At 48.5% G+C, this 21,712-nt stretch overlaps 4 protein-coding genes across 7 annotated transcripts in view; 1 reads left to right on the top strand and 3 right to left on the bottom strand.

The window, feature by feature from the left end:
* The window catches only part of kcnq1.2 (potassium voltage-gated channel, KQT-like subfamily, member 1.2), a 140,178-nt gene extending 138,249 nt beyond the window's left edge, over positions 1-1,929 (bottom strand). For 3 of the 4 annotated variants that reach the window (XM_053885993.1, XM_053885994.1, XM_053885991.1), the window contains exons 1-2: positions 1,084-1,929; positions 976-999 (exon numbers count right to left, since the gene is read on the bottom strand). The gene's annotated coding sequence lies outside the window, so the exon portion shown is untranslated. The remainder of the gene's footprint in view (positions 1-975; positions 1,000-1,083) is intronic. The other variant, XM_053885992.1, reaches the window with a different exon arrangement.
* Positions 1,930-2,383: 454 nt separating this feature from the next.
* On the top strand, positions 2,384-9,189 carry mrps35 (mitochondrial ribosomal protein S35). The gene is made up of 8 exons (XM_053885996.1): positions 2,384-2,540; positions 3,102-3,145; positions 3,226-3,393; positions 4,734-4,794; positions 4,899-5,038; positions 6,484-6,593; positions 6,661-6,730; positions 8,378-9,189. Exons 1-8 carry the CDS (start codon positions 2,411-2,413, stop codon positions 8,639-8,641), a joined length of 987 nt encoding a protein of 328 aa, XP_053741971.1. The 5' UTR covers positions 2,384-2,410; the 3' UTR covers positions 8,642-9,189.
* Positions 8,711-10,300, bottom strand: LOC128771406 (MANSC domain-containing protein 4-like). Its single transcript, XM_053886825.1, has 3 exons — positions 10,036-10,300; positions 9,502-9,630; positions 8,711-9,435 (listed from the first exon to the last, which is right to left on the bottom strand). The coding sequence occupies exons 1-3, from the start codon at positions 10,253-10,255 to the stop codon at positions 8,801-8,803; spliced, it is 984 nt and encodes a 327-aa protein (XP_053742800.1). The 5' UTR covers positions 10,256-10,300; the 3' UTR covers positions 8,711-8,800.
* Positions 10,301-10,365: 65 nt separating this feature from the next.
* LOC128770961 (transcriptional enhancer factor TEF-3-like) overlaps positions 10,366-21,712 on the bottom strand; it is a 31,643-nt gene continuing 20,296 nt past the window's right edge. Inside the window, exons 5-12 of the mRNA XM_053885995.1 lie at positions 19,406-19,540; positions 18,471-18,514; positions 18,162-18,223; positions 17,907-18,037; positions 15,567-15,740; positions 12,008-12,148; positions 11,788-11,940; positions 10,366-11,428 (exon numbers count right to left, since the gene is read on the bottom strand). Coding sequence (XP_053741970.1) covers positions 11,315-11,428; positions 11,788-11,940; positions 12,008-12,148; positions 15,567-15,740; positions 17,907-18,037; positions 18,162-18,223; positions 18,471-18,514; positions 19,406-19,540 — 954 coding nt within the window. The 3' untranslated portion in view covers positions 10,366-11,314. The remainder of the gene's footprint in view (positions 11,429-11,787; positions 11,941-12,007; positions 12,149-15,566; positions 15,741-17,906; positions 18,038-18,161; positions 18,224-18,470; positions 18,515-19,405; positions 19,541-21,712) is intronic.

Genomic DNA, 21,712 nt, shown 5'->3' with positions numbered 1-21,712 from the left:
TCTTCTACCTCTGAATCCTGAGTCTCATGACTCTATAGCGCTTTCCTTTCACCCTTGCTGCGGCTCTGACTTCACCACCCTGCCTGCATTCTCCTCCTCACTTCCCTAAATCTCCGTCCATTACTCTCAGCAGTTTCAACACTCCTTCACACTCCTTCTCAATCACTTCTATTGACTCTCATATCTAATATTGACCTCAAATTCTGAATCTAAAGTCTGAAGTCCTCCGTGATTTATATATTATTAGACCTAATAGATCGTACATAAGCTACAAAAATAGAATGAAATATACATCATGTGTTATTATTTGATTGAAAATAAATAAATCTACTCATTAAATATCTAAATATGAGCTGAGGAAATGTTCCTTAAAAAAATTGAATAAAACAGAATATGATTTATACTCTAAAACATGTATGCCGAGATAGGGACGAGTCATAAATATCTCATGAGCAAAAGATCATCTTTATAAATTAATCATTTACATAGATATAATATGGTATAATCTAATGTTTCTTCACCTGGCAGTTAAAGGTGGATCTGTCTCAACGATTTTGGACTTCAGTTGAGCTAAAGATCTCATGAGCATAGCCTGACAGAAGTTTCCATCTGCCGTGTGGCTGTCACCTTGACGATTAATATGTGCATTAGAAGGTGAGCGAGTCGGCTTTGATGGATGGCCGGCTGCTTCCCGACAGGGACGGAAAAAGTCCGTCGGCAACAAAAGAGGCCGACTAATTGGCAGCAGTCACCCCCCTGCGTGCAGACCTGTCCTCGTCTGTGTACAAGCCGATGACAGACGCCACATGCCCCCTTGTCTGCCTTCGACACATTCAGGACACACACAATGAGCCATCCGGCGGCAAGATGCTCGGGGACTCTACAGTTACCCAGTATTGACTTTCCAACTGACCCCGGCGATGAACTTGCTATAACATTGATGATCAATTAGATGAGAGGAGGCGCTCACTTTACCTTGATCCGTGTTCAGTCTTTAACCTGCAACAACACAAAGAACGCTTGAAATGTCATGCACAATAAATACATCAAGCTACTTTTGTCAACTTGATGGCAGCAACTTACCTTCAGAGGCACCAAAGAGTAGGTGAACCATAGACAAAATAGCATGCATGCGCCTGAGTAAGGTGTCCAAGTGTTAGTTTTCACGAAGGCAACTAACATGGAGCCATGTAAACTCTATTAAAACTATAAGCAAGTGATGAAAAAAGCAAAGATTTGCGTCCAGAACGCGGCTGTGTCAGCAGGACGTCTGTCTTTGAAGTGCATCGCTGCTTGTGCCTGGAGGCTGGAAACATGGGGCGTTCAACTGCGGCTCGGAAAATTCGACAGTCTTTCGTTTGAACGGTACGCTAAGATAAGGTCATATCATAAAATATTAAAAACTCACTGGTTAACGGTTTTTAAAAAAACCACCGGGGAAAGGTGTACGCATATAGAAGCAAAATGTTAAAATAGTAAGCACTAGCACAAAAGCACACTTCATGCCAGGGATGCTATAAGTCCATCGCTTTATTTGAGTCAGCACTAATATAAAAACAGGAACTGATATATCGCACACACGGCTCTGAAGCTGAAACAAAATACCTACGTTTATTCATTATTAACACAATTCCTTCCATATTATGGGACACGTTCGGATTATGTCACAAAAACAGACATAACTCTTAAACCGCCAACATTAGCTAGCTGTGTAGCTGTTCTGAACATAAAACAGTTCAGTAGATAAAGTTAAACGCAGATTTCTAAGTTTAAAAAAAAGCTCACCTTCGTTCAACGGAGACGTTGCCGAGTAACCTACGTTTTACGCTTAAGCAGGGAAACACCAGGTGCAGTTTAAAAGATTCAACAATGATTAACTCAAATAAGAAGAACTGTTACATTTCAAAAAGTGCTCCATCCTGTTCTTAATCAAACAAGTCCACCGCGCTAGCCTCAGTGCACCGGTGGCAACGAGCATGACTTTAAACGCAGCACGCAAGTTCTTTGGTTTCCCTGCAGGGGGCGCTGAAAACCCAAGTTTGAAAATCATGTTGTCAATGTTAATAATGTGAAAACAAATGCACAACAAACATAACAGCGACCTTTCTACACAGCGAATCAATTACATGGGGATAGAACTTGACGGGGATTCTGTTCGTTAGTGGCTGAATCTATCTAATCTGAATCTTAAAATATATATTTTTAATTAATATTTTGAATTTTTCTGTTACGGCTGAGCTTTATGTTAAAACTTCTTTCGTGTTTGCGGCCCTTATACTCGTCGTATAAATAAATAAAATAAATAAGAAATACATTTAGGTATCGCAGTTACGCCGCTGTGCCTGACGAGGGCAGCACCTTCCTACACAGCGCTTTACCTCCACTAAAGAAGAAGAGGGGTGCCAGAAACATGGCTTCACACACAAGCAGGTCGATTATGTCCTTAAGTCGACTCGGTATCTCTACTTTTGGACCTCATGGTTCCGTGAGCAGGCTTGCGTACTCGACAGCTTTTTCGACGAATCAGCGCGGAAGAAAAGGTGGGTATTGCGAAGAGGTATGACGGTGTAGCATGCTAAGCTAACAACTTCAGTGTCAAGGACTCACAGACAGCAGCATAACTGTAGGATAACACATTATTCTGGGCTTGGACAGAGCTGGACTTTACAATTATCACCGTCACAAGGTTATACTTGATTATTATTAATGTCAGATGCGTTTGTGTCTTTACTGTTCCAAAGCATGTTGCTAGTAAACATACTTTTTATGCGAGGTAAGTCTCTTCAACATATGCTGTAGTATGTAGAATCCATGCGTTTACGTACGTGAGCCAATGCTGAACTTGTTAATAATGTGAAAATCGAGTGCATAAGCAGAGTGTTATACCAAACAAGCTGCTGAGATTATGTTCAAATTTAGTGACTGACGTATTTCAGTGCACGTCATTTCAAAACGCGCTGCTCAGGCCTCGATGTAATCGACGTCATGCTTTCATTGTATTCTTTTGTGTTTCATTTGGATTCAAGGTGATGTTGACAGTCTTGCAACTTAGAATTAAGTTGTATTATCAATAATGAATATTATCAATTGTGGCCCCACAGAGAGGAATGGCAGAGAAGCTTTCGCCAAGCGTCCCAAGAGAGAGGTCAGTCTCCAAGTTCACCCGCAATTTTACACTCACCAGCGTTGAAAGTTGCTGACTTTGTTTTCTCTCTTGGGCGACAGCCTGGAGAGCCACGGACGGAGAGGATGCCAGTGGATCAGGACTGGACTGCAGTATATCCAGCGGCAGCTTCGTTCAAACCAAACTCCGTCCCCCTCCCTGTCAGGATGGGCTACCCTGTGAAAGGAGGCGTTCCTCCGGAGAAGAGGGGGAACCTGGAACTTATCAAGGTGAGACATGTGTAATCCAATTGAACAAATCTACCGTGCAAAGACAGATGAGTCAGGAACCGAAAAAATGACATGGAGACCCAGGAGAAGTCATGGAATGGAGACATGAATGTTGAGGTTATGAAAAGGTTTCACTCCGATTTAGTCTCAAACTTCTCTTCAGTATATATGGAAACTGCTTTGACCAAAATATGGATGAATGTGTCTAGTCAAGATTAAGAGCAGAACTGAAAAGGAGATGGTGCTTCCTGACGCACGATCTCCGGTGCCCGTGGATCTGCTGCAGAGTCCACCATTCGTCAGTGTTTAGGTCCTTTGATCCCTTGAACGTCCCCTGGTGGTGGGAGGTCTCCATGTCACCCCCTACATCACATGCCTGTTGCCCTGGTCGCTGTTCTTGGGGTTTGGTGCTCCTCCCCCCCAACTCCTGTCCTTCCATCTGAACCAGAGCTACACGCTGTCAGGTCTCTTCTTCAGCGTCCCTCCAGTCACCCCTGCGTGCAACCTTCTGCCTCACATGGCCTCTGCAGCTCGCCTCCTTTGGAGCTCAGCTCAGAGTCCACTTCTGATGGCACTGTCTGTCACCAAGAGGTGCACCACTATTGCCTTGGTGGACTGCACCGCCATGTCAGGGTGCTGAGATCAGTCCTTATGGCCCACTCTGGGTCAGTGGTGTCGATAGAGTGCTGTCAGAGTCGAAGGTCAGGAGTTTGCGCTGACTGATCTTTTAAAAACTGCTTTTTTTAAAGAGAAGAAAATGATGAATATTTCCTGATACAGTTGATTTCTCTCTATATTTTTCACTCTCTTGATTCAAACCTGTTGGTGTGCATGTTTTGAACACTGACTTGTGAGCATTAGTAGATCATGCGCTCTAATCCTAATATGAACTTAGCTGACAATATAGTCTCATGTCTTTCTCGTGAGATCAGATGCTGTTGTTTTAATTCCCCTGGCTCTTCCGTTATCACATATTTGTTTCAGTACGTGCGGCATGTCTTCCATTCCCTGGTCGCCATGGTGATTATTAAAAAGGCTGTGGATTATGAGGCAGCTGTGCTCAGACGGCCAGCTGCTCCACCTGGACCCAAGCCACTCCTGGCTTCTTTTTTTTTTTATTTTTGTTACAGCTCGAACCGAGTGCCTCATCTTCACCAGCAGGGGCCGCACTTGAACGTCCCTCGACCAGTACAGCGTTACGATGAGAAGTTGCATAACCGGACGTGTTGTGCAACTGCCAGTCTGTTATATCATTTGATGTCCACAAAGAACTTTTGGATAATTTGTGTCACTTTAAAGGATTTGTTTTTGATCTGTGCTCCGTAATCTCTTGTCACCAGATCCCAAACTTCCTGCACCTGACACCCACCGCCATCAAGAAGCACTGCGAAGCCCTCAAGCGTGAGTGTTCCCGACGCGTGAGGACCAGGCTCCTGACGTGGCACCTGACGTGGCACCTGACGTGGCTCCTGACGTGGCTCCTGTGATGGTGTTTGTTTCCTCAGCCTTCTGCACGGAGTGGCCGAGCGCCCTGGACACCGACGACTCCTGTGACCAGCACTTCCCAGTCAAAGTCCAGACCACCGACTACGTGTCTGCAGGGCTGTCCGTGCGGAACCCGTCTGCTCGTGTCGTTCAACTCAGAGTGAGTTAGGATGTCACAGATTTGGCCCTGCTGCCTCACACTACTCTGTGTTTGGGCTTGTCTCCTCGTACTTATGTCCTCTGGGCACTCCGGTTTCTTCCCACAGTTCAGGAACATTCACATGTTAGTTGATCGGAAATGTATCCAAGAGCAAGGACAAAGTCAAATTCTGTTTGTAGAAACACCCAACTCCACCAGAGTGGGGTGCTGTATTTATACTGTAAGAAATGAATTAGGTTAGTGTCAGTAACATGATGCCATAACTACATGAATAATAAATGGTGACGTAAATATATTTTAACCAAAGCTCAGGTGTCAAAAGATTCTTGTGAAGTCAATTGTGTTTTACAAGTAAAATGTGACATTTATGGAAAGGAAAAATAATGTTTTTTAGTTTTGAATATTCACTCAAGTTGAACCAGTGTCAAAATTGAAGTAAATTGAAGTATTTGTAGCAGTAACACTCACTCACTCACTCACTCACTCACTCACTCACTCACTCACTCACTCACTCACTCACTCACTCACACACACACACACACACACACACACACACACACACACACACACACACACACACACACACACACACACACACACACACACACACACACACACACACACACACACACACACACCTTCTCCTGTGTTATTTGATTTCTGCTGTGCTGATGACGTCTTGACTGACGTATAGAAAAGTCATGGCTGTGCAGTAGTCTGTCATGAACAATGGGATTAGAGGCTAAGAAAATCGTCATCTCTGACTGAGGTAAAACTCCTGAACTGTGGTACGAGCGCTGAATTAAGAAACCCGAGTTCATAAACTGGAATGACAGTAGCCATGTTCATGTTTGTTTTCAGTGATTTTCTTCAGCAGTTTCCATGTTTAGAGTCCAGAGCTGTGCAGTGATGGAATCCTGCCAGGAAATATCATCCGTTTCTATATTCCCCGTAATCCTCTTTGTCCTTAATCCCATGATGTACAGTTCTGCACTGGCCAGAGGGAATAAACACACACATGGAGTCTATATCAGTCACAGAATGAGAAGTGGAAACCATCGTGATCAAATGTCATGTGAGAACAGCGGAGCAAACTGACAACTGAATTTACTTAGAGTGTAAAAGATTATTTTTTTACTTCTTTGTTTGAGTGAAAACTTAAAATAGTCATGTAGCACATGTGGTGAATAAGAATTGGTGTGTTTGTAGTGACAGGTGAGGATGTGGTCAGATGTCAAAATGTCCTTGTTACTTAAGTTTATAGTTTGGATATTTTTCCGTCATGTTTTGGAGTCATCGCTGTCTTTCTTTTGGTGACGGCCCCTCACAACAGTGACAGTTTCTAGCGTGGCCCTTCAGGAAATTCAATGCCCCCCCTGTGTGTTAAACAGTGTGTGCCACCTGTGGTTTAGACACCCTGCGGTGACTGAGTGTTTTGGTCTCAGGTGAAGCTGTCCAGCCTGAACCTGGACGACCACGCCCGCAAGAAAATGCTGAAGCTGGTCGGGGAGAGATACTGCCGCGACTCGGACCTCCTCACCATCACCACCGACAGGTCGGGTCCTGAAACACGGTGCGATCCGCCACCAGCGACTTATCGCCTCGTGTGCTCGTCTCCACAGCTGCCCTCTCAGACAGCAGAACCAGGACTACGCCATGTACCTGCTCACCGTCCTCTACCACGAGTCCTGGGTGAGTTCGGAGTCCACCGTCCTCGGATGTGTGGCATTATACAGACACCAGTAATACATGTAGGGCGTCCTGCTGAGGAAACAGGGCGTCCGGTTTGGAGTGCTGGAGGGCGTCCAGTCTTTCATGTTTTGCGGTTTAGACGCCCCCTAGCTAAAAGCCTGCTCCCCGTACCTTCGGTGGGAGGTGACTTGGTGCGGGTCGGTGGCCATGTGCAGCCCATTACAGGGCTGTGGTCAGCAGGAAGGCGAGCGGCGGCATTGTCCCGCTGACATTTCCACACAGACCTGGACACTGACACTTATCCAGCCCACCACATTAAGAAAGCCTTGCCACCTGGACACACAGCCCAGTCGGCGAAACCCAAACCCCTCCGTCTATTGTGCCACCGCCGCTTTTAGACCCGGATCCCATGGTGGGGAGAAGGTGTCCGTGCCAGGAAGCAGGTCACTGTCCGCTTGTCTTTCAGTCCGACAATGGAGGCTACAGTGTTTGTCCAGCGGCCTTCTGCGTGCAGGATGTAACGCTAACCCACAAAGACGCCATTGTTCCTCCTCGCTAAAGTGCTTTTACCCTCCAACTGCAGGAGACGGACCCGGCTGGTTCGGTCCAGGCCGTTTTTTTTTCACCGGTCAGATCGGAGCCGTGAGTTATTCTGTTCAAAACTCAGCTGTTAGTAACTCGACACGGTTTTCAAAGGAACGTTGGAGGAGCATCCGGTCCGTCACTCAGAGGGTCCGGCGTCGCGATGAAAGCTGCGTCGGTCATTATCTTCACGCTGCCGCGCTATAAGCTGCTCCACAATCGGAGCGGTTGTTGTATAGGGTCTGAGCCTGGGCCCGACGGAACCATGCGTCCTGAGAAATATTATCTCTGTGAGAGAGCGGCATCAAAGACTGGCGTGAAGGAGGGCGCTACCCACTGCAGAGCTGTGCTTGGGTTTCCAATGTGCAGTCTGGAACGCAACTTCAGTTTGAGACGTGAAAATAGACCAGGAAAACCCAGAGTTCTCTCCAGGAATCTGTGAGTGCAGGACTCTGGGCCCTTGTTGACCCTTGCTTGCTGTTGACTTCCTCGGGTCCTAGGAGAGGCATGAGGCCTCGCTGAACTTGGCCAGAAGGTTCTCACATGTGGGTGTATATACGTCCCAGCAAGAGGCTCCTGAGACGGTTTAAAGACTCTCCTTGAACCCGGGTTTCTGAGGAGCTGCAGGTCAGGCCAGTCTGGTTTCTGGTCTGAGACCGGCCAGATAGACTTGAACAATGGACTTAAGAAAGGCTCATATAGAGCTGGTGCCTCTTCTTTCTTCTTTCTTCCGTGTGCATCAATTCCTCCAGACGGATTTTGAATCTCCAGCCAGTGAATCTTCAACACATCTTCATGGGCTGCAAGGTCTCTTGCAAGGCCTGTGATCTAGTGGCTTGTGGGCCCTTTAAAGGTCTAGGTTTGGCCCCTGATTTGATGCGTGACTTAGCCGATCCTCTGGGTTCCATTAGTTCCCCTGTCCATGTCGTCATAAATACACGCTCAAACTTGTGAGGCAGAATTTGCTGTGAAACTTGGGAAGGTGCAGAAGAACCTCCTGAGCCAAGATGGAAGATACGGCTTGTGGTACCAACACATGACCAAGGTCTGCTCTGTTCCCCTCAGAAAACCGAAGCCTGGGAGGCGGAGAAGACGGTCGCCGACATGGAGGAGTTCCACTGGGAGGGCAGCCTGTCCCAGAAGAAGATCCTGGACACGCTGGTGCGCATGACCTCGGCGGGGGAGGGGCAGGAAGTGCGGGAGCAGCTGCTGGGCCGCAGCGAAGTGCAGGAGTACAGGGACTCGGTCAGCCGGCTGAAGAACGAAGGAGAGAACGAAGACACGGTGCTGCGGTACAAGGAGGCCGTCAAGAAAGTCCTGAGCTTGTGACCGACCCGTGTCTGGGTCCGAAAAATGATTCTGGAGCGTTGGTGTCAAATATTTATTTGCCGTCATCAGTCGTCTTTGATAGAAAAATAAAAGCGGAAGCGGAGCTGCTGGGGTTTGCACCTGTTCACGCCTTGCTCGCGGGAGTTTTGCCTCGGTTCCTCACGGGTTCTCGCGCACCAGAACATACTTGATCAGACGCATGGATCCTGGCTCGCCTCGGCGGGAGGTCCGATAGCGGCCGGCCCTCCTCCTCTGCCCCCTCCACCTGACCACTAGCAGGAAGGAGCAGCAGCAGCTCAGGGTGACTCCCATGGTGAGGATGACAGTGACCAGCAGGGTGCGTGTGGTGGCATCCCACCCCGAGGTCATCCCCGGGCCGTGGCTGCCGGCCTCCGGGCGGACTCCACTCAGACCTCCCACGGTGTGGTTGGTCAGCAGGTGGGCAGAGGTGGACGCAGGAGCAGTGGTGGGAGACGGCGTCGCAGGAGAGGTTTGGGTCGCTGAGGAGGACTGGACTTCTGAAGCAACAGTGGAGGACGGAGGGATCCACAGGTCTCCTGGAGGAGGAGAGGGTGACCGTGGCGTGACGGTGCTCACTGACCTCCTCACGGTGGTCCAGGACCTGCGGGTGGGCGCATGGGTCAGAGCAAAGGTGCCTCCCTGTGGCGGGTACAGGAACTGACGCTTGTCAGGCGGCAGCTGCTCCGAGGCGTTGACCCGGGTGAAGAGGTGCGGCAGCACTCGGACGTTGGAGGTGAAGTACTTCCCGAACACCAGCAGGTCCGGATCCACACCTGCGGGTCAGAAGCAGAAGGACTCGGAGACTCCGCCAGACTTGGATCTCGCCAGGTCCCGTCTACCTTTGGTGACGTTGTAGAGCACCACGTTGCCCCTCTGGCTGAGGATGCAGCTCTCCAGCGTCGGACAGTGCAGGTGGAAGCAGTTGTGCTGGCTGGTGTCGTAGTGGAAGATGGCCAGGTTACAGGAAACTGGAGACCAGAGGTCAAAGGCCGTCAACCACACGGACCCTCACGGGTTCAGCGTCAAGACTGGAGTCACGTGTCACTCAAGCAAGAGGCCCCAGAGAGACCTCACAGAGGGCCACAATGTTCAGGCCATGTGGGCTGAGACAACGTCACTTCTTGCTTTAGGTAAATTCCCTTCAGTCTGCATCACATTTGTCCTGATAACTGATAAGTAACACAATTGATATTAATATTCTGTGATGCGGCCAAAATAAAATGGCCACTTTTCGCCCGGAGCCTTGAGTTGGACACACTTATTACTGTGTCTGTCATGTACTCAGATCTGCAGGTATACATGGGAATAATTCGGATTTTTACTTGAATAAATTCGTCCTTAAGTGTATATTAATACTATGGTTCGGCACTCACAGTTGCGGGTCAGGCAGCAGGTGCGGCTGCACTGCAGCGCCGTCTCCTCCAGATACACCTTCAGCAGCTGCGCTCCTCTGCGCACAGACTCCTCCGTGTCGATGAAGACGCCCGGGAATCTGCGGATCCAGCAGCTCTTGTAGTAGGACGTGGACGAGCACCTGGACTCGGAACCGCGCAGCGCAGCCAGAACCGCCAGCAGCGTCCAGGTGGCGGTCATGGCGCGAGCGTCCAGGTCACATCTCTGTCGGGGAAGTCCACGGTGGAGGTGGACCAGGTGAGTCCGAGGGGGAGGGGCTTGTGCGTGCGTGCGTGCGTGCGTGTGGTGTCAAACATGGACCTGCTTTGAAAGGCGTGACGTCACTTCTCTCACCTTCTCTGGCGCTCCAGCAGCGATGCTCCAAACTAAAGTGCAGTTCAAGTCCAGAGAGGATTCGCTATAATGTTGACGACAAAACTATGTTTGAACGGAGCGTCTGATTTTTTATCACGGTAGTGTCTCCTCGCCACCGCTAGATGGAGACATTTACTGCCCTTGGACAGTAACTCATGGCTCCTCGGTTCTAAAATATTAGTTTTCTGTCTCTTCAGATGGGCTGGTTCTGGACCGGTGTGCGTCCCGGAGAGCTTTCACACCTACGGACGCTGGGAGGAAACCAGAGTGCCCAGAGAACCTCACAGAAACGGCTTCAGTTTGGAGTCGCCACATGCTGGATTTGAACCCACGACCTTGTTCGGCTGCCGCCGGCGCTACTGTCTGAGCCGGAAGATTATGACCAGGTGCAACGGAACAGCAGCCATGGTAAGAAACTTGAGCGTTTATTGTCACTTCCGGGCAAGTCTGACTTGCGAGTCACACAGATCCGAACTCCGCTCGGCCGCGACCTTCTTCTGTCGGATCTTGTTTTATTTATTCATGTAAAATCACAGACAGAAACCCGGTCGGTGGTTTAGCCTCTGTCACATCAGAGGAGACTCAAACGAACACAAACGCAGTTGTGCAAAAAAAAAAAAAGAAAAAAAAACTTCCGTTGTCCGGTCAGTAGGGGGCGCCTGAGAGCCGCAAACATCCGCTCCACATGCACGAGTGGTAAACACAAAGCACAAATCAAAGCAGCCTGGACCGCGGCCATGCAGACGGCCGGCTCGTCCAGTTCCCCCCGGTCCTCTCGCACACGGCTTCATCGCTTCCCTCCAGTTCAGTAGTCGTTCTCTGGACTCGGGGGTCGCAGAGGTTCTGGTGGAGGTCTGAGCGGGTGCCCGACCCGTTTGGGCCGAGTCAGTCTTTGACCAGTCTGTAGATGTGATGCTGGGCCCCGTGTTCGCTGGTCGACACCTCGAAGACATACGCGATGCACAGCAGTGTCTCCAGCGTGTCTCTGTTGCTCACCACCTGTGGGCCGGGTCAGAACCTCCGTCAGAACCGTGACTGTGTGTGTGTGTGTGTGTGTGTGTGTGAGCTCAACCCGCCCGGTCGCAGGCGCAGTCATTCATTAGAATGGTACCAGATCTGATGTCCAGGTCCACACCGTCGCTATGACGACACACATGCTTGTATTCCTAGCTTTGTGAGGACCTCTCATGGCCATCACCCTTTCCCCAGCCTCTCCCTCTGACCCTAACCCTCCAAAACACATGGCTCACCTGAACCAGGACCAAACTGAGAGCCAGTTATTGTGGAGTCTCCATCCTCAAATTGAGTCTTAACCTTGTGGGGTCCCAGACCAGGTCCACACCCACCCACCCACTGACCTGCAGGATGGTGAAGTTCTCCAGCACACTGTTCATCATGTACTTCTCGGGCAGGTGCTTGAGCTTGTGGATGAAGTTGATCATGTACTCGCAGAGCGGCGAGCGGTGGATCCGGAACACGTAGCGGCCGTTCTCGAAGCGCGCGTACTCGGTCTGGAGACACGACAAAGGCGCGTGACGTCGACACTCCGGGGGGAAGAAGCGCCCAACTGTCCCTCACCTCCACTTTCTCCACCACCTGCTTGCCGAAGGAGCAGACCTTGGTGGAGGACGTGATGACCATGTTCTCGGAGCTCTCGTACTGGCTGGACACTCCGTAGAAGAAGCTGCTGTCGTCCTGCAGGTTCACGCTCAGATCGGCCTGAGGGGGGCGACAGAGAGATGAAATATCCAAGTCCATAATGAATATATATATTCACCTGTAATAGCATATTATTAAAATATATATCAAGTAAAAAAAACGTTTTTTTTAGATATATCTTTTATATAAAATATATTTTTCAAGAATGTGAATTAGCGGGGAATATTTGCGGCTTGGATCCAAAGGCAACGCGGGTCCCGAGGGCAGCAGGAGGAGCAGTGTTGGGTCAGGAACTGGTCCTCCAGGAGCTGCTGTCCTGTGAGCTTCTGCTCTGAGCTGCGGGTCCATAATCCGATTGAGGCTCGGACTGAAGCCGGCCCTCCTCGGCCCTGCTGCGGGGCTGGCGTCTCTAATGGGCCCCGGAGAGGCGGCTGGGGCCTTCATGGCCCTCTTCATCTTCATCCCTGGCTCCTGTAATTCCTCCATTTGTCTTGATGGCCGCGGGAGGCGCCGCCCTCCGAGGCGTCGCCCGCCGCCTCCCTAACAGCCTGCGAGGGAATTCATCCAATTACCATCACCAGCCGGCGATTGGCTGATTCGATCAGGCCGCCGCGCCTCGGCTGTGTAACAATTTAGCAAATCGGATTGGCCCCGCACTTCAAAAGCGCCGGACAATCTGTTAGGACGCCGCCTGCGGCGCCGAAGGTGCGAGGAGGAGGGCGGGGCCGTCGGAAATCCAATCTCAAACGCCATAGCTTTGGTGTCGGGCCACCTGCCTGTCAACGTCGCCACGGCAACCCGAGTCACGACCCGCCGCCGCGCTCTTCCTCGCCATCACAAACAGGATCATCATATCTTCGGACCAGGCTTCATTTGTTCAGGAAGCCCACAGCCTCTTTGTGACTCCTGTTTAAGGCGCAGAGGTGCGGGATGTTTGCTGGGATTCCTGTTTGGTCACGAGGCGCCGCGGATTGTGTTTTCGTTCGGAGGCGGGAAATCAGGTTATCACAGCAGTTAAGAGCAGATTGGAAGAAGCAGGAGGGAGACGGTTCAAGCTGAGCAACATGAGGCCCCCGGGGGCCCCAGTCTGGGGCCCTGACTCGCTCTTTATCATCAGCTCTTCAACCAAAACTGAAGTGCATGAGCTCACAGTGTTTTTCTATTGTCTTTAGCCATAGTTCCTTTGACATGAGTGAGGTTGAAAACTGCATTTTATTTTATATTATTGAACTTTCAGCTGGGATGTTATAAGATAAAGGAAATTATTACTTCTTTTCATAAGTCTCAATACATAAGAAATGTTTTTTTTCTATTGCTATTTTAATGACTTGTCCTTTAATATTTTATCTTCCTATTTTTTTAATTTCTTGACATTTATTTATTCATTCAATTTCTTCTCGAACTTTTTTTACAAAAACTGTTTTGGTTTATGTTCTTTATTTATCGATCTTAAAAATGCAACATGCCTTGTTGATTTTCTTTCTTCCTATTGTAACTCATGAATTTTTATTTATTGTTGAATCTATATTCTTCACCCTGTTATTATCATCGTCATGAAATATTAAATCCTTTATATTATGGCGCCACCTTCCTCTTGTTCACGCCGTCAGATCTCGTCATATTTCTTCTCTTTTCTTTATGATCCCTGGCTCACGTCAACCGTCGGACCAGCTGCTCCCACAAGGACGACGTCACTGGCGAACAGCTTTCATCCCCCCGCAGTAAATAAAGTGGCAGTGGAACATGTGAGAAGGGCAACACCACTCACATAAAGCCATCTGGTGGCAGCGGGTGGCACGGCGGCCCCTTGAACCTGAGCTCCACCCACCTCACGGAAGCAATGTGTTCAACCTCGGTGGCCCGTGAAGGCATGTGACCCAGCTTCTGACTCCTGGTAGAATTACTCATAAATGAAGTTGTGTCTTTAGCCCTTTTGACCTACGAGTACAGCGTCGAAGAGGATCATCTCAGTGCCGGTGACATACAGCACAGGCACAGTTCAAGAGGGCACTTGTCTGGGGTCAAGTCAGGGGCACTCACAACAAGCGTCCAGGAAGGAACCAAGACCTTCACTGGACCTCCACAGCAGCCTGATCCAGTCCAGATGGTTATGTCCCTTGGATTGTCATTCTTCTACTCTGATCCCTACCTCACACAGGTGAGATAGAAGGGGACCGGCACGTGGCTAGCTCAGCATTGCAGCTCTGTCTTCACCACCAGAGGTAAAGAGATCCGAAGACGCCGCACCGACCCGTCTGTGCCTCCCAGTCAGAGGAGTGATCTCAACTCCAACCTGGACACGACATTCTACCCACTTTTTCCCCAATAACTGTGGAGAATAAGTGGGGTGCAGCAAGGCTCAACCTTTGGGTCGTTGCTGATCTGTGCAAGACAGAATAGGGTAAATATTTTGATTTGCAGAAGCTTGTTGCTGCCTAGAAGGTTAGCGCACCTCTTGTTTTTATTTTTTGGGGTATGATGGGAAGCTGCTTGTCTCCATGGTAACCACCCGGCCTAGCAGGTGAGGACATTATCGTAGCCCAAGATGAACCATTACAGTACAGTACAGCGACACCTTTGGGTAACATTTGTTATGTCCGTTTCTCTCGTTCTGTGTCTCCGTCTCCTTGTTTTCCTCCAGCTTCCCGAGCGACATTCATCAGCTAATCATGTTTCCCTGGATATCAACACCTCGGTGCCAGCTCTTGTCGCCGGATGGTTACTTCATGTTCCTGCAGTAAACTCTCCTGCAGCTCCGCTCTCTCGTTTGTCTCCCTGAAGAGCTTTCCTTTTCAGCCGCCTCCTTGGTTTCATTCTTCTTGCTCCATTTCTGTTTCCCCTTCTCACGATCACGTGTGTTTTTTAAAACTCAGTTTTTGTTTTTCGCTCACTATCGACCACCAAGCGTTTTCTGTTCATTGGGTCTCGTGAGTTAGTTTCCGAGTGTGTTTTCGTTGGCTTGGCTTAATTTGCCTATTTTCTGTGACAGGGTTTTTTTTTCTGTACTTCCCGCTCGGTGTTCTGGCGTCAGCGCCCTTGGTTTCTCTGTTCCTGTTCGTCTTTGTATTACACGCCTGTGTTAAATCCATGAACCCATAAATTTAACCTCGCTCTCGCGAGTCTTCTGTCGGCCTAAGCATAAAAAAACCTTTTGCAACCTCAGTTTTGTTCCGACGTTAGTTTGTGTAACCGCATATCTGCACTGTCCCAAACGCACGTCTTCAGCGGGATCGAGTTAATACCCTCCTAACGTCTACTGTGTGTGTGTTTTGGGGGGAAGACTGGAGGGGGCTTATCTAAAAATAAGTATATGAGGTGGCTGACTGGGTCTAATAGCGCCAAGCGACAGGTGTTGGGATTCACATTTCCTCTGGTGAAAGATCAGACCTGTCACTCCAGGCCGGGACGGCGTCTTACACACAGAGACACTTGTGAAAACAACAGGAGTGTAGAAGCTCGCGGACGAGGCGATGTTTACCCAGAATTTGACCAGGAAGAAGGCGTGGTGGGGTCCTTTGTCGAAGAGCTCCTTCAGCCCGCCCTTCTTCTCGGGGAACTTGTCGTAGATCTGCCGGATGTCCACGGACTCCAGATAGGGGTCGCTGTACGTGGGGTTGGACTGGCCAATGTGCACGAACAAATGCTTGTTGAACTGGAGAGACAGGCGTCACACAGCATCAGAAATCATCGCCCTTCTCTCAGGCCTGCTCTGCTTTCATAATTGAAGTTCATGCATATCACATTGCCGCATCTCCTCTTACACTCATGCACGGGAAGCGTGACTTCACGGAGCTGAGGAGCGGCTTTACATTGGTACACGGTACATGATATCGCCCGAGCGTGCGGAGGGGAGGGGCAGCGGTTCAGACAGGAGATCTGGAGTGGAAAGTGAAAGTGAACCTCCTTGAGAATTTGGTATTTCAGTGTGTTTATTATATAATGCTGTAACATCTCAACAAACCCATGGTGCAGGGGCCAAATCCAGGCCACCGATTCACTTTATGTGGCCCATAAGAACTTTGTGATGCTGATTTATTCCAGATTACATCCATGGAACGTCGAAATTGTGAAACCATTTTATGTTTTGACACATTATAAATATCAACACACACGCAGAGGAGAAAAAACAAAGCGTGTCTCGTGGTTTGGAGTCACTGAGAGATGCTTCAAGCTAAATTTAACCCCCAGGAATTAAAAAGGGACCAGTATCACATTCTACTACTGTTCAGACCACCTCCTTTCAAGAAGTGCCAGCTAGAGTTGTTTGTTTATGAGTTTTGTTTGGTCCAAGACTCGAGTCTAATATGTTGGTTGAGGTTCAACCCAGTTGAAACGGGAAAAAACATCGACTTGAGCTTTGAAAACACAAAGATGACATCCTGAATCTTGAAGTTAGACTGATGTTGGTGGTAGAATAAAGCAGATGTTGCGGATTAATGTAAACAAAAAGTCAAAACTGGACCGGGCATAATCAAAGTACTGATGGTAGAGTTGTAGTGAAGACTGGAGTTGAGACCAGAGCAAACTGAGGCCAAGACCAAACGGGCCGATGATGTCATTTCAGCTCTTGGTTTACTGTGAAAAACTACCTTGTTACTAACTTATGCTTCTGTATTTTGTATTCAGTTTGGACTCAGTCTTGATCTCACCCCTCATTTGTCTTGTATGCTTTGTATACAACACTGACTGACAGGCTGACAGACCAGAGGTGCACCATACGACACAAGTGGGCTGAACCCAAGTCCTAAAATCATGAAGATTCACCGTGTTTTTTCACGTCATTCAACGCATACTGTTTTGCTAAGTTGTGAAAACAAGAACATAGCGAGTGGTTGTCTGTCTACATGTGTCCTGCAGCAGAGCAGTGACCAGTCCAGGGTGTCCCCAGCCTTGCTCTGGTCTCAACCCCAGTCTTCACCACAACACTACCATCAGTAACATCTGCTTTATTCGACTTCCAACGTCGGTCTAACTTCAAGATTCAGGATGTCATCTTTGTGTTTTCAAAGCTCAAGTCGATGTTTTTTCCCGTTTCAACTGGGTTGAACCATAACCAGCCAACATATTAGACTCGAGTCTTGGACCAAACAAAACTCATAAACAAACAACTCTAGCTGGCACTTCTTGAAAGGAGGTGGTCTGAACAGTAGTAGAATGTGATACTGGTCCCCTTTTAATTCCTGGGGGTTAAATTTAGCTTGAAGCATCTCTCAGTGACTCCAAACCACGAGACACGCTTTGTTTTTTCTCCTCTGCGTGTGTGTTGATATCTATAATGTGTCCAAACTTAAAAATGGTTTCACAATGTCGACGTTCCATGGATGTGATCTGGCTTATTTCAGCATCACAAAGTTCTTATGGGCCACATAAAGTGAATCGGTGGCCTGGATTTGGCCCCTGCACCATGGGTTTGTTGAGATGTTACTTCCAACATCAGTCTAACCTCAAGATTCAAGATTTAATCTTCGTGTTTTCAAAGTTCAAGTTGATGTTTTTCCCGTTTTAACAGGGTTTTCCATCACACATAGCCACAACCTTAAAAAAGCCAGAGTGACTCCCCCGACGTTGAATAAAGCCAGAGACAATGAATGAGTGAATAGGACTCATTTTCACGCTGAATCTACCGAAGGCACAACAGCAGTGTTACCGGTTCATGCCGGAGAAGAGAGTGTCGCCACATAATCTCCTTTTGTCACTTGAAATCAGAGTGAATGTAGGAATGACCGCGGCGTGTTGATGTTCCGCCCCACTCCACCTCCGTGTGTAACGCACCATGTTGAGTGAGTCGCTAACAACAAACAAGACGTCGTCCACTCACAGTCTCTGGGTCCTGAGGTTGCTCCAGGAAGGCGGAGAACTCCAACATCCGGAGTTTGGAGCCAGCGATGCAGCGCCCCTGCCAGGGGGGGGCGCCAGGGGACATGGCCAGCCCTGCTGTGCTCTCATAACCTGCAGAAGAGACCAGCTCAGTCCAAATGATGCAGCGGCGTCTCGGTGACTTCATTCGTCATGTTTGCTTCTTCACTCGACAGATGTCTGTCATCAACGCCGGCCGGGGAAGGGGGTCACCCACCTGTTATGGGGGTCGGGCCGGACGCCTGCATGGCGTAACTCTGCTGGGAGAAGGGCTTAATGCTGAGGAGACAGATGAGAGGGAGAGGCGTGTCACTTGTCTTGCCCTCACCCACTAATTGGAGCACCTGACCTCCGCAGGGGCCAGCGGTCGCACGGCGGACGACTCGTCCGCCAACTCAAGTCCGAGCTTTTTAGCTACATTTATTGATCGCTCGACATCGGTCCTGACTTAAACCAATGAGGTTTCTGTGGCCGACCTCTGGAACATCCAACACAAACCACACAGTATATCAAAACGGCGGCTCACTCTTCGTGTGCTCCTGGCTGCCCTGGAAGAGTCCCGTGCCAAAACTGGAGAGAGAAAAGGAACAAGATCTATTACACGTAGGACCCCACGTCGAGTTTACATGCCATGATGCTGAAGAAATCTGCTCGTACAATGGCAAAAATAGGCTAGCAGGGAAGTGTAGCTGGTAAAGAAAGCTGTCATCCTCAGTGGTGGACTAAACGTCTGGTTCTTGCTGAACGGTGCAATGACTTCAGCATACTTCAGCAGTTTCTACTTCCGTAGGCAACAGCTTTTTGACAAGATGTAACATTGCACCAGAAAAAAACATGTCTACTTCAGCAGCAAGACCACACCCCCAACATTGTGTCATCAAGTCTGATCTTTATTCACTTGTCAAAATAAATTTGAATTTTTTAACACTGATTTGGCTTCTAGGAATGTTGAAAAACTTATTGATGCTTCTGTAGAAGCTAAAACACTGTAGTTGAGAGGAAGACTGTGGAGATAAAGAATGAGAAACACCACGGCACTGTTGAAAGTACAGGGTTTTATAAGAGATGCCAGCCAAGAAAGGCACTTCAGCCTGTGAGGAATGGTGGTGAAGCTAAAGCTATTTGCGCTCATGCTAGCCACGCTCATGCTAGTTGGACTGACGCTAGCCGCGCTCATGCTAGCCGCGCTCATGCTAGCTGCTCTCATGCTAGCTGCGCTCATCACTCTCTCCGTCTGTTGAGTTCTTGTTTAAACACACATAACTGAGGGTCCTTCTCGCAATTTTGCAGCCAAACAGAGCAAGTTGAAGGCAAGTTTTTTTAACACCTGTATAGTTATTTATATTCATGCAAGAGTAATTGCTATAGCATACAGTATCACTTTTATCAAGATACGTCTCTTCAATTTAAAGCTCTCTATCAGGGTGTTTGGTTTAAGACATGTGACGACCAGTGACTCACCCCGCCAGTGGGGGGGTACGCCGGCCTAGACAAGCCCTGGAGAGCCATCTTGTTCTGGAAGGCGGTGGGGGAGATGATCTGGGCCGAGGACATGGTGGCCATGCTCTGCAGCGCCTTGTCTTTAGCCGCCTGGTCCTGCAGAGGAGCACAGAGAGCCGCGGTGAGCCAGACAGCGACACGAGCCCGCGAAAAAGCCAGCGCCCCTCTGCTCCGCTAAGTCGCCCCCGAAGCGGACAGAAGGAATTGAGACCAAAGGCTGGTATTACCGTCCAGATCCTTCAGGTCAAGAGTTAAGTGTATTGCTTTGGCAGGAGTGAGCCGGAGATGACAAGCGGATTCTGCAGGAGGTCAGCGTGTAAAGCGGGTGTCAGAGTGGAGGTGCTGCGTGTCGAGGCTCGAGTCAAAGGTGTGAGAGTCGACACCTTGCACAGTGGTCAGTTGGACAGTGATGGACTGTAGGAGAGTGCTTGGAGGAAAACCCGCACTGGGAAACGCAACTCAACCCCACCTCTTCAGGACCTGTGTGTCTCCAGGACCCAGAGACATGCAGGTGGGGTCAGAGCCGACCCTTCTCACCCTGGACATGGACTGTTTGTTCCTCTTCCCTCTGGCAGGAGGCTGCGGTCCATCCAGACCAGAACCTCCTGTCATAGTAACAGCTTCTTCCCCTCGGCCGTCAGACTGTTGAATTTGTGGTCAACCTTTATTTATTATATTATTTATTTATTTATTTTATTTTATTTTATTCCAAAGCACCTTCCCAGTTGGTGGGATCCATCCCCACTGACCATGGCAATAAAGTTGACTCTGATTCTGAGTTGCTTGAGGATTCGAACCCACAACCTTCTTGTGAAATGGCAAAGTTTTACGTCATGTTTTGGCCCATTATTTTACATTAAAAACGAATCAGAGGAAAACAGAACTAGAACTCAATACAAGTCACATTAAAAACACGTCACTTAAAAATAGCTTTCGGACACTGAGCCGCGATGAACTCATTTTAGTTAAAATAATTGCACTGATTATCTTGGTCTGACATCTGACCTCTCCTTCATGAACCCCCCACTCAGCAGTTTCCACACTGGACCTAATGGACCGGGCCGCACGGCGCATTCTTCTCCTGAGGCCGGGCCAACACAAGGGCATAGCTGGAATATGACAGACAAGTGCTGGGCCTCTCAGTTACACCAAAGACGCATATAAAAAGGCGCGTCCGGAGACTAACCCTGTGACCAGCGCCGCGCCGTGCCAGCTGGAGCCGCTGGCCTCCGTCCAACAGTCCTGTTGTCGACCGTCACTTTCAGCGAGCGGATGAAGAAAGCAAACTGAGAAAGTTCTGGGCGGTTACTGAGGCGCTGTAATACCTGGAGGGAACGACAGCGGGATTCATTTGTTCCCCGACACTTGTGTTTTGGTTCATGCGGTCCTGACGCTGGTGCGGCGCCTCGGGCGCCTTTGTAGATGCTTTCACTTCGTAGAAATGTCAATTAGAGCGCGGCATTTAAATTGCAGACACTTGCATCGTGAAAGCAGAACAGTCGACTCCAGGCTCGGACACCGAAGCTCAAGGTCCGTCTCTCTGCTGTAACGCCGTTCACGCTAAAGCTGACATTCTGATGGTTGGTATTCAAGTCTGACGCTTTCAGAAACAATCATTCCGTTATATGAGCTGGATATGGCTCGTAGAAAAAATGAGAAAATTGATATTTACATCACTGAAATGTTAATAAACTGTCGTCACAGGTGGATCATTTTACAAGATGATGAGGGAAAACATAAAGACAAAAAAAGAAAATGGTGGTATTAGTCAAATAGTCAGAGGAAAATACATGCAAAAGCAGATTTGAATATTTTCAAAAGAAATAAGAAGTGCAAAACTGCAAGTATAATGTTATTTACTGAAATATATTGAAATACAAAGGTAAAAAAAAACTAGACAAACAAAGAAAAGTATGGAGGAATACTAATGAAAAAAAAGACAAAAATGAAAGTATGAATCAACAAAAAGTGGAAAATATTGTGGGAGAAAAATTAAGTAAATAAAAAGAAATTTAAGATGTGAAACTGTGGAATAATATATGAACATATTAAAATAAAAAATAAAAACACAAATAAAAAAGAAAAGTAAACATTAATGAACCTGGTGAATTGTAAAAGCTTATGTGAACGTATTTCACGTCAGTCATGTTTGCCAGTAAAACAAATGCTCTGCTTTGCCAGGAAACACAACGTCATTTCATTTTTTGAACAGTTAACCTGCTGCTATCAGGCTCACCAACTGTGGTCACATGACTTTCCTTCACGGCT

The sequence above is a fragment of the Synchiropus splendidus genome, chromosome 14 (genome assembly GCF_027744825.2).
Source record: "Synchiropus splendidus isolate RoL2022-P1 chromosome 14, RoL_Sspl_1.0, whole genome shotgun sequence".
NCBI classification, from domain to species: domain Eukaryota; kingdom Metazoa; phylum Chordata; class Actinopteri; order Syngnathiformes; family Callionymidae; genus Synchiropus; species Synchiropus splendidus.
Note: the sequence above shows the minus strand (reverse complement) of the source record. Positions and strands in the feature narration are given on the sequence as shown.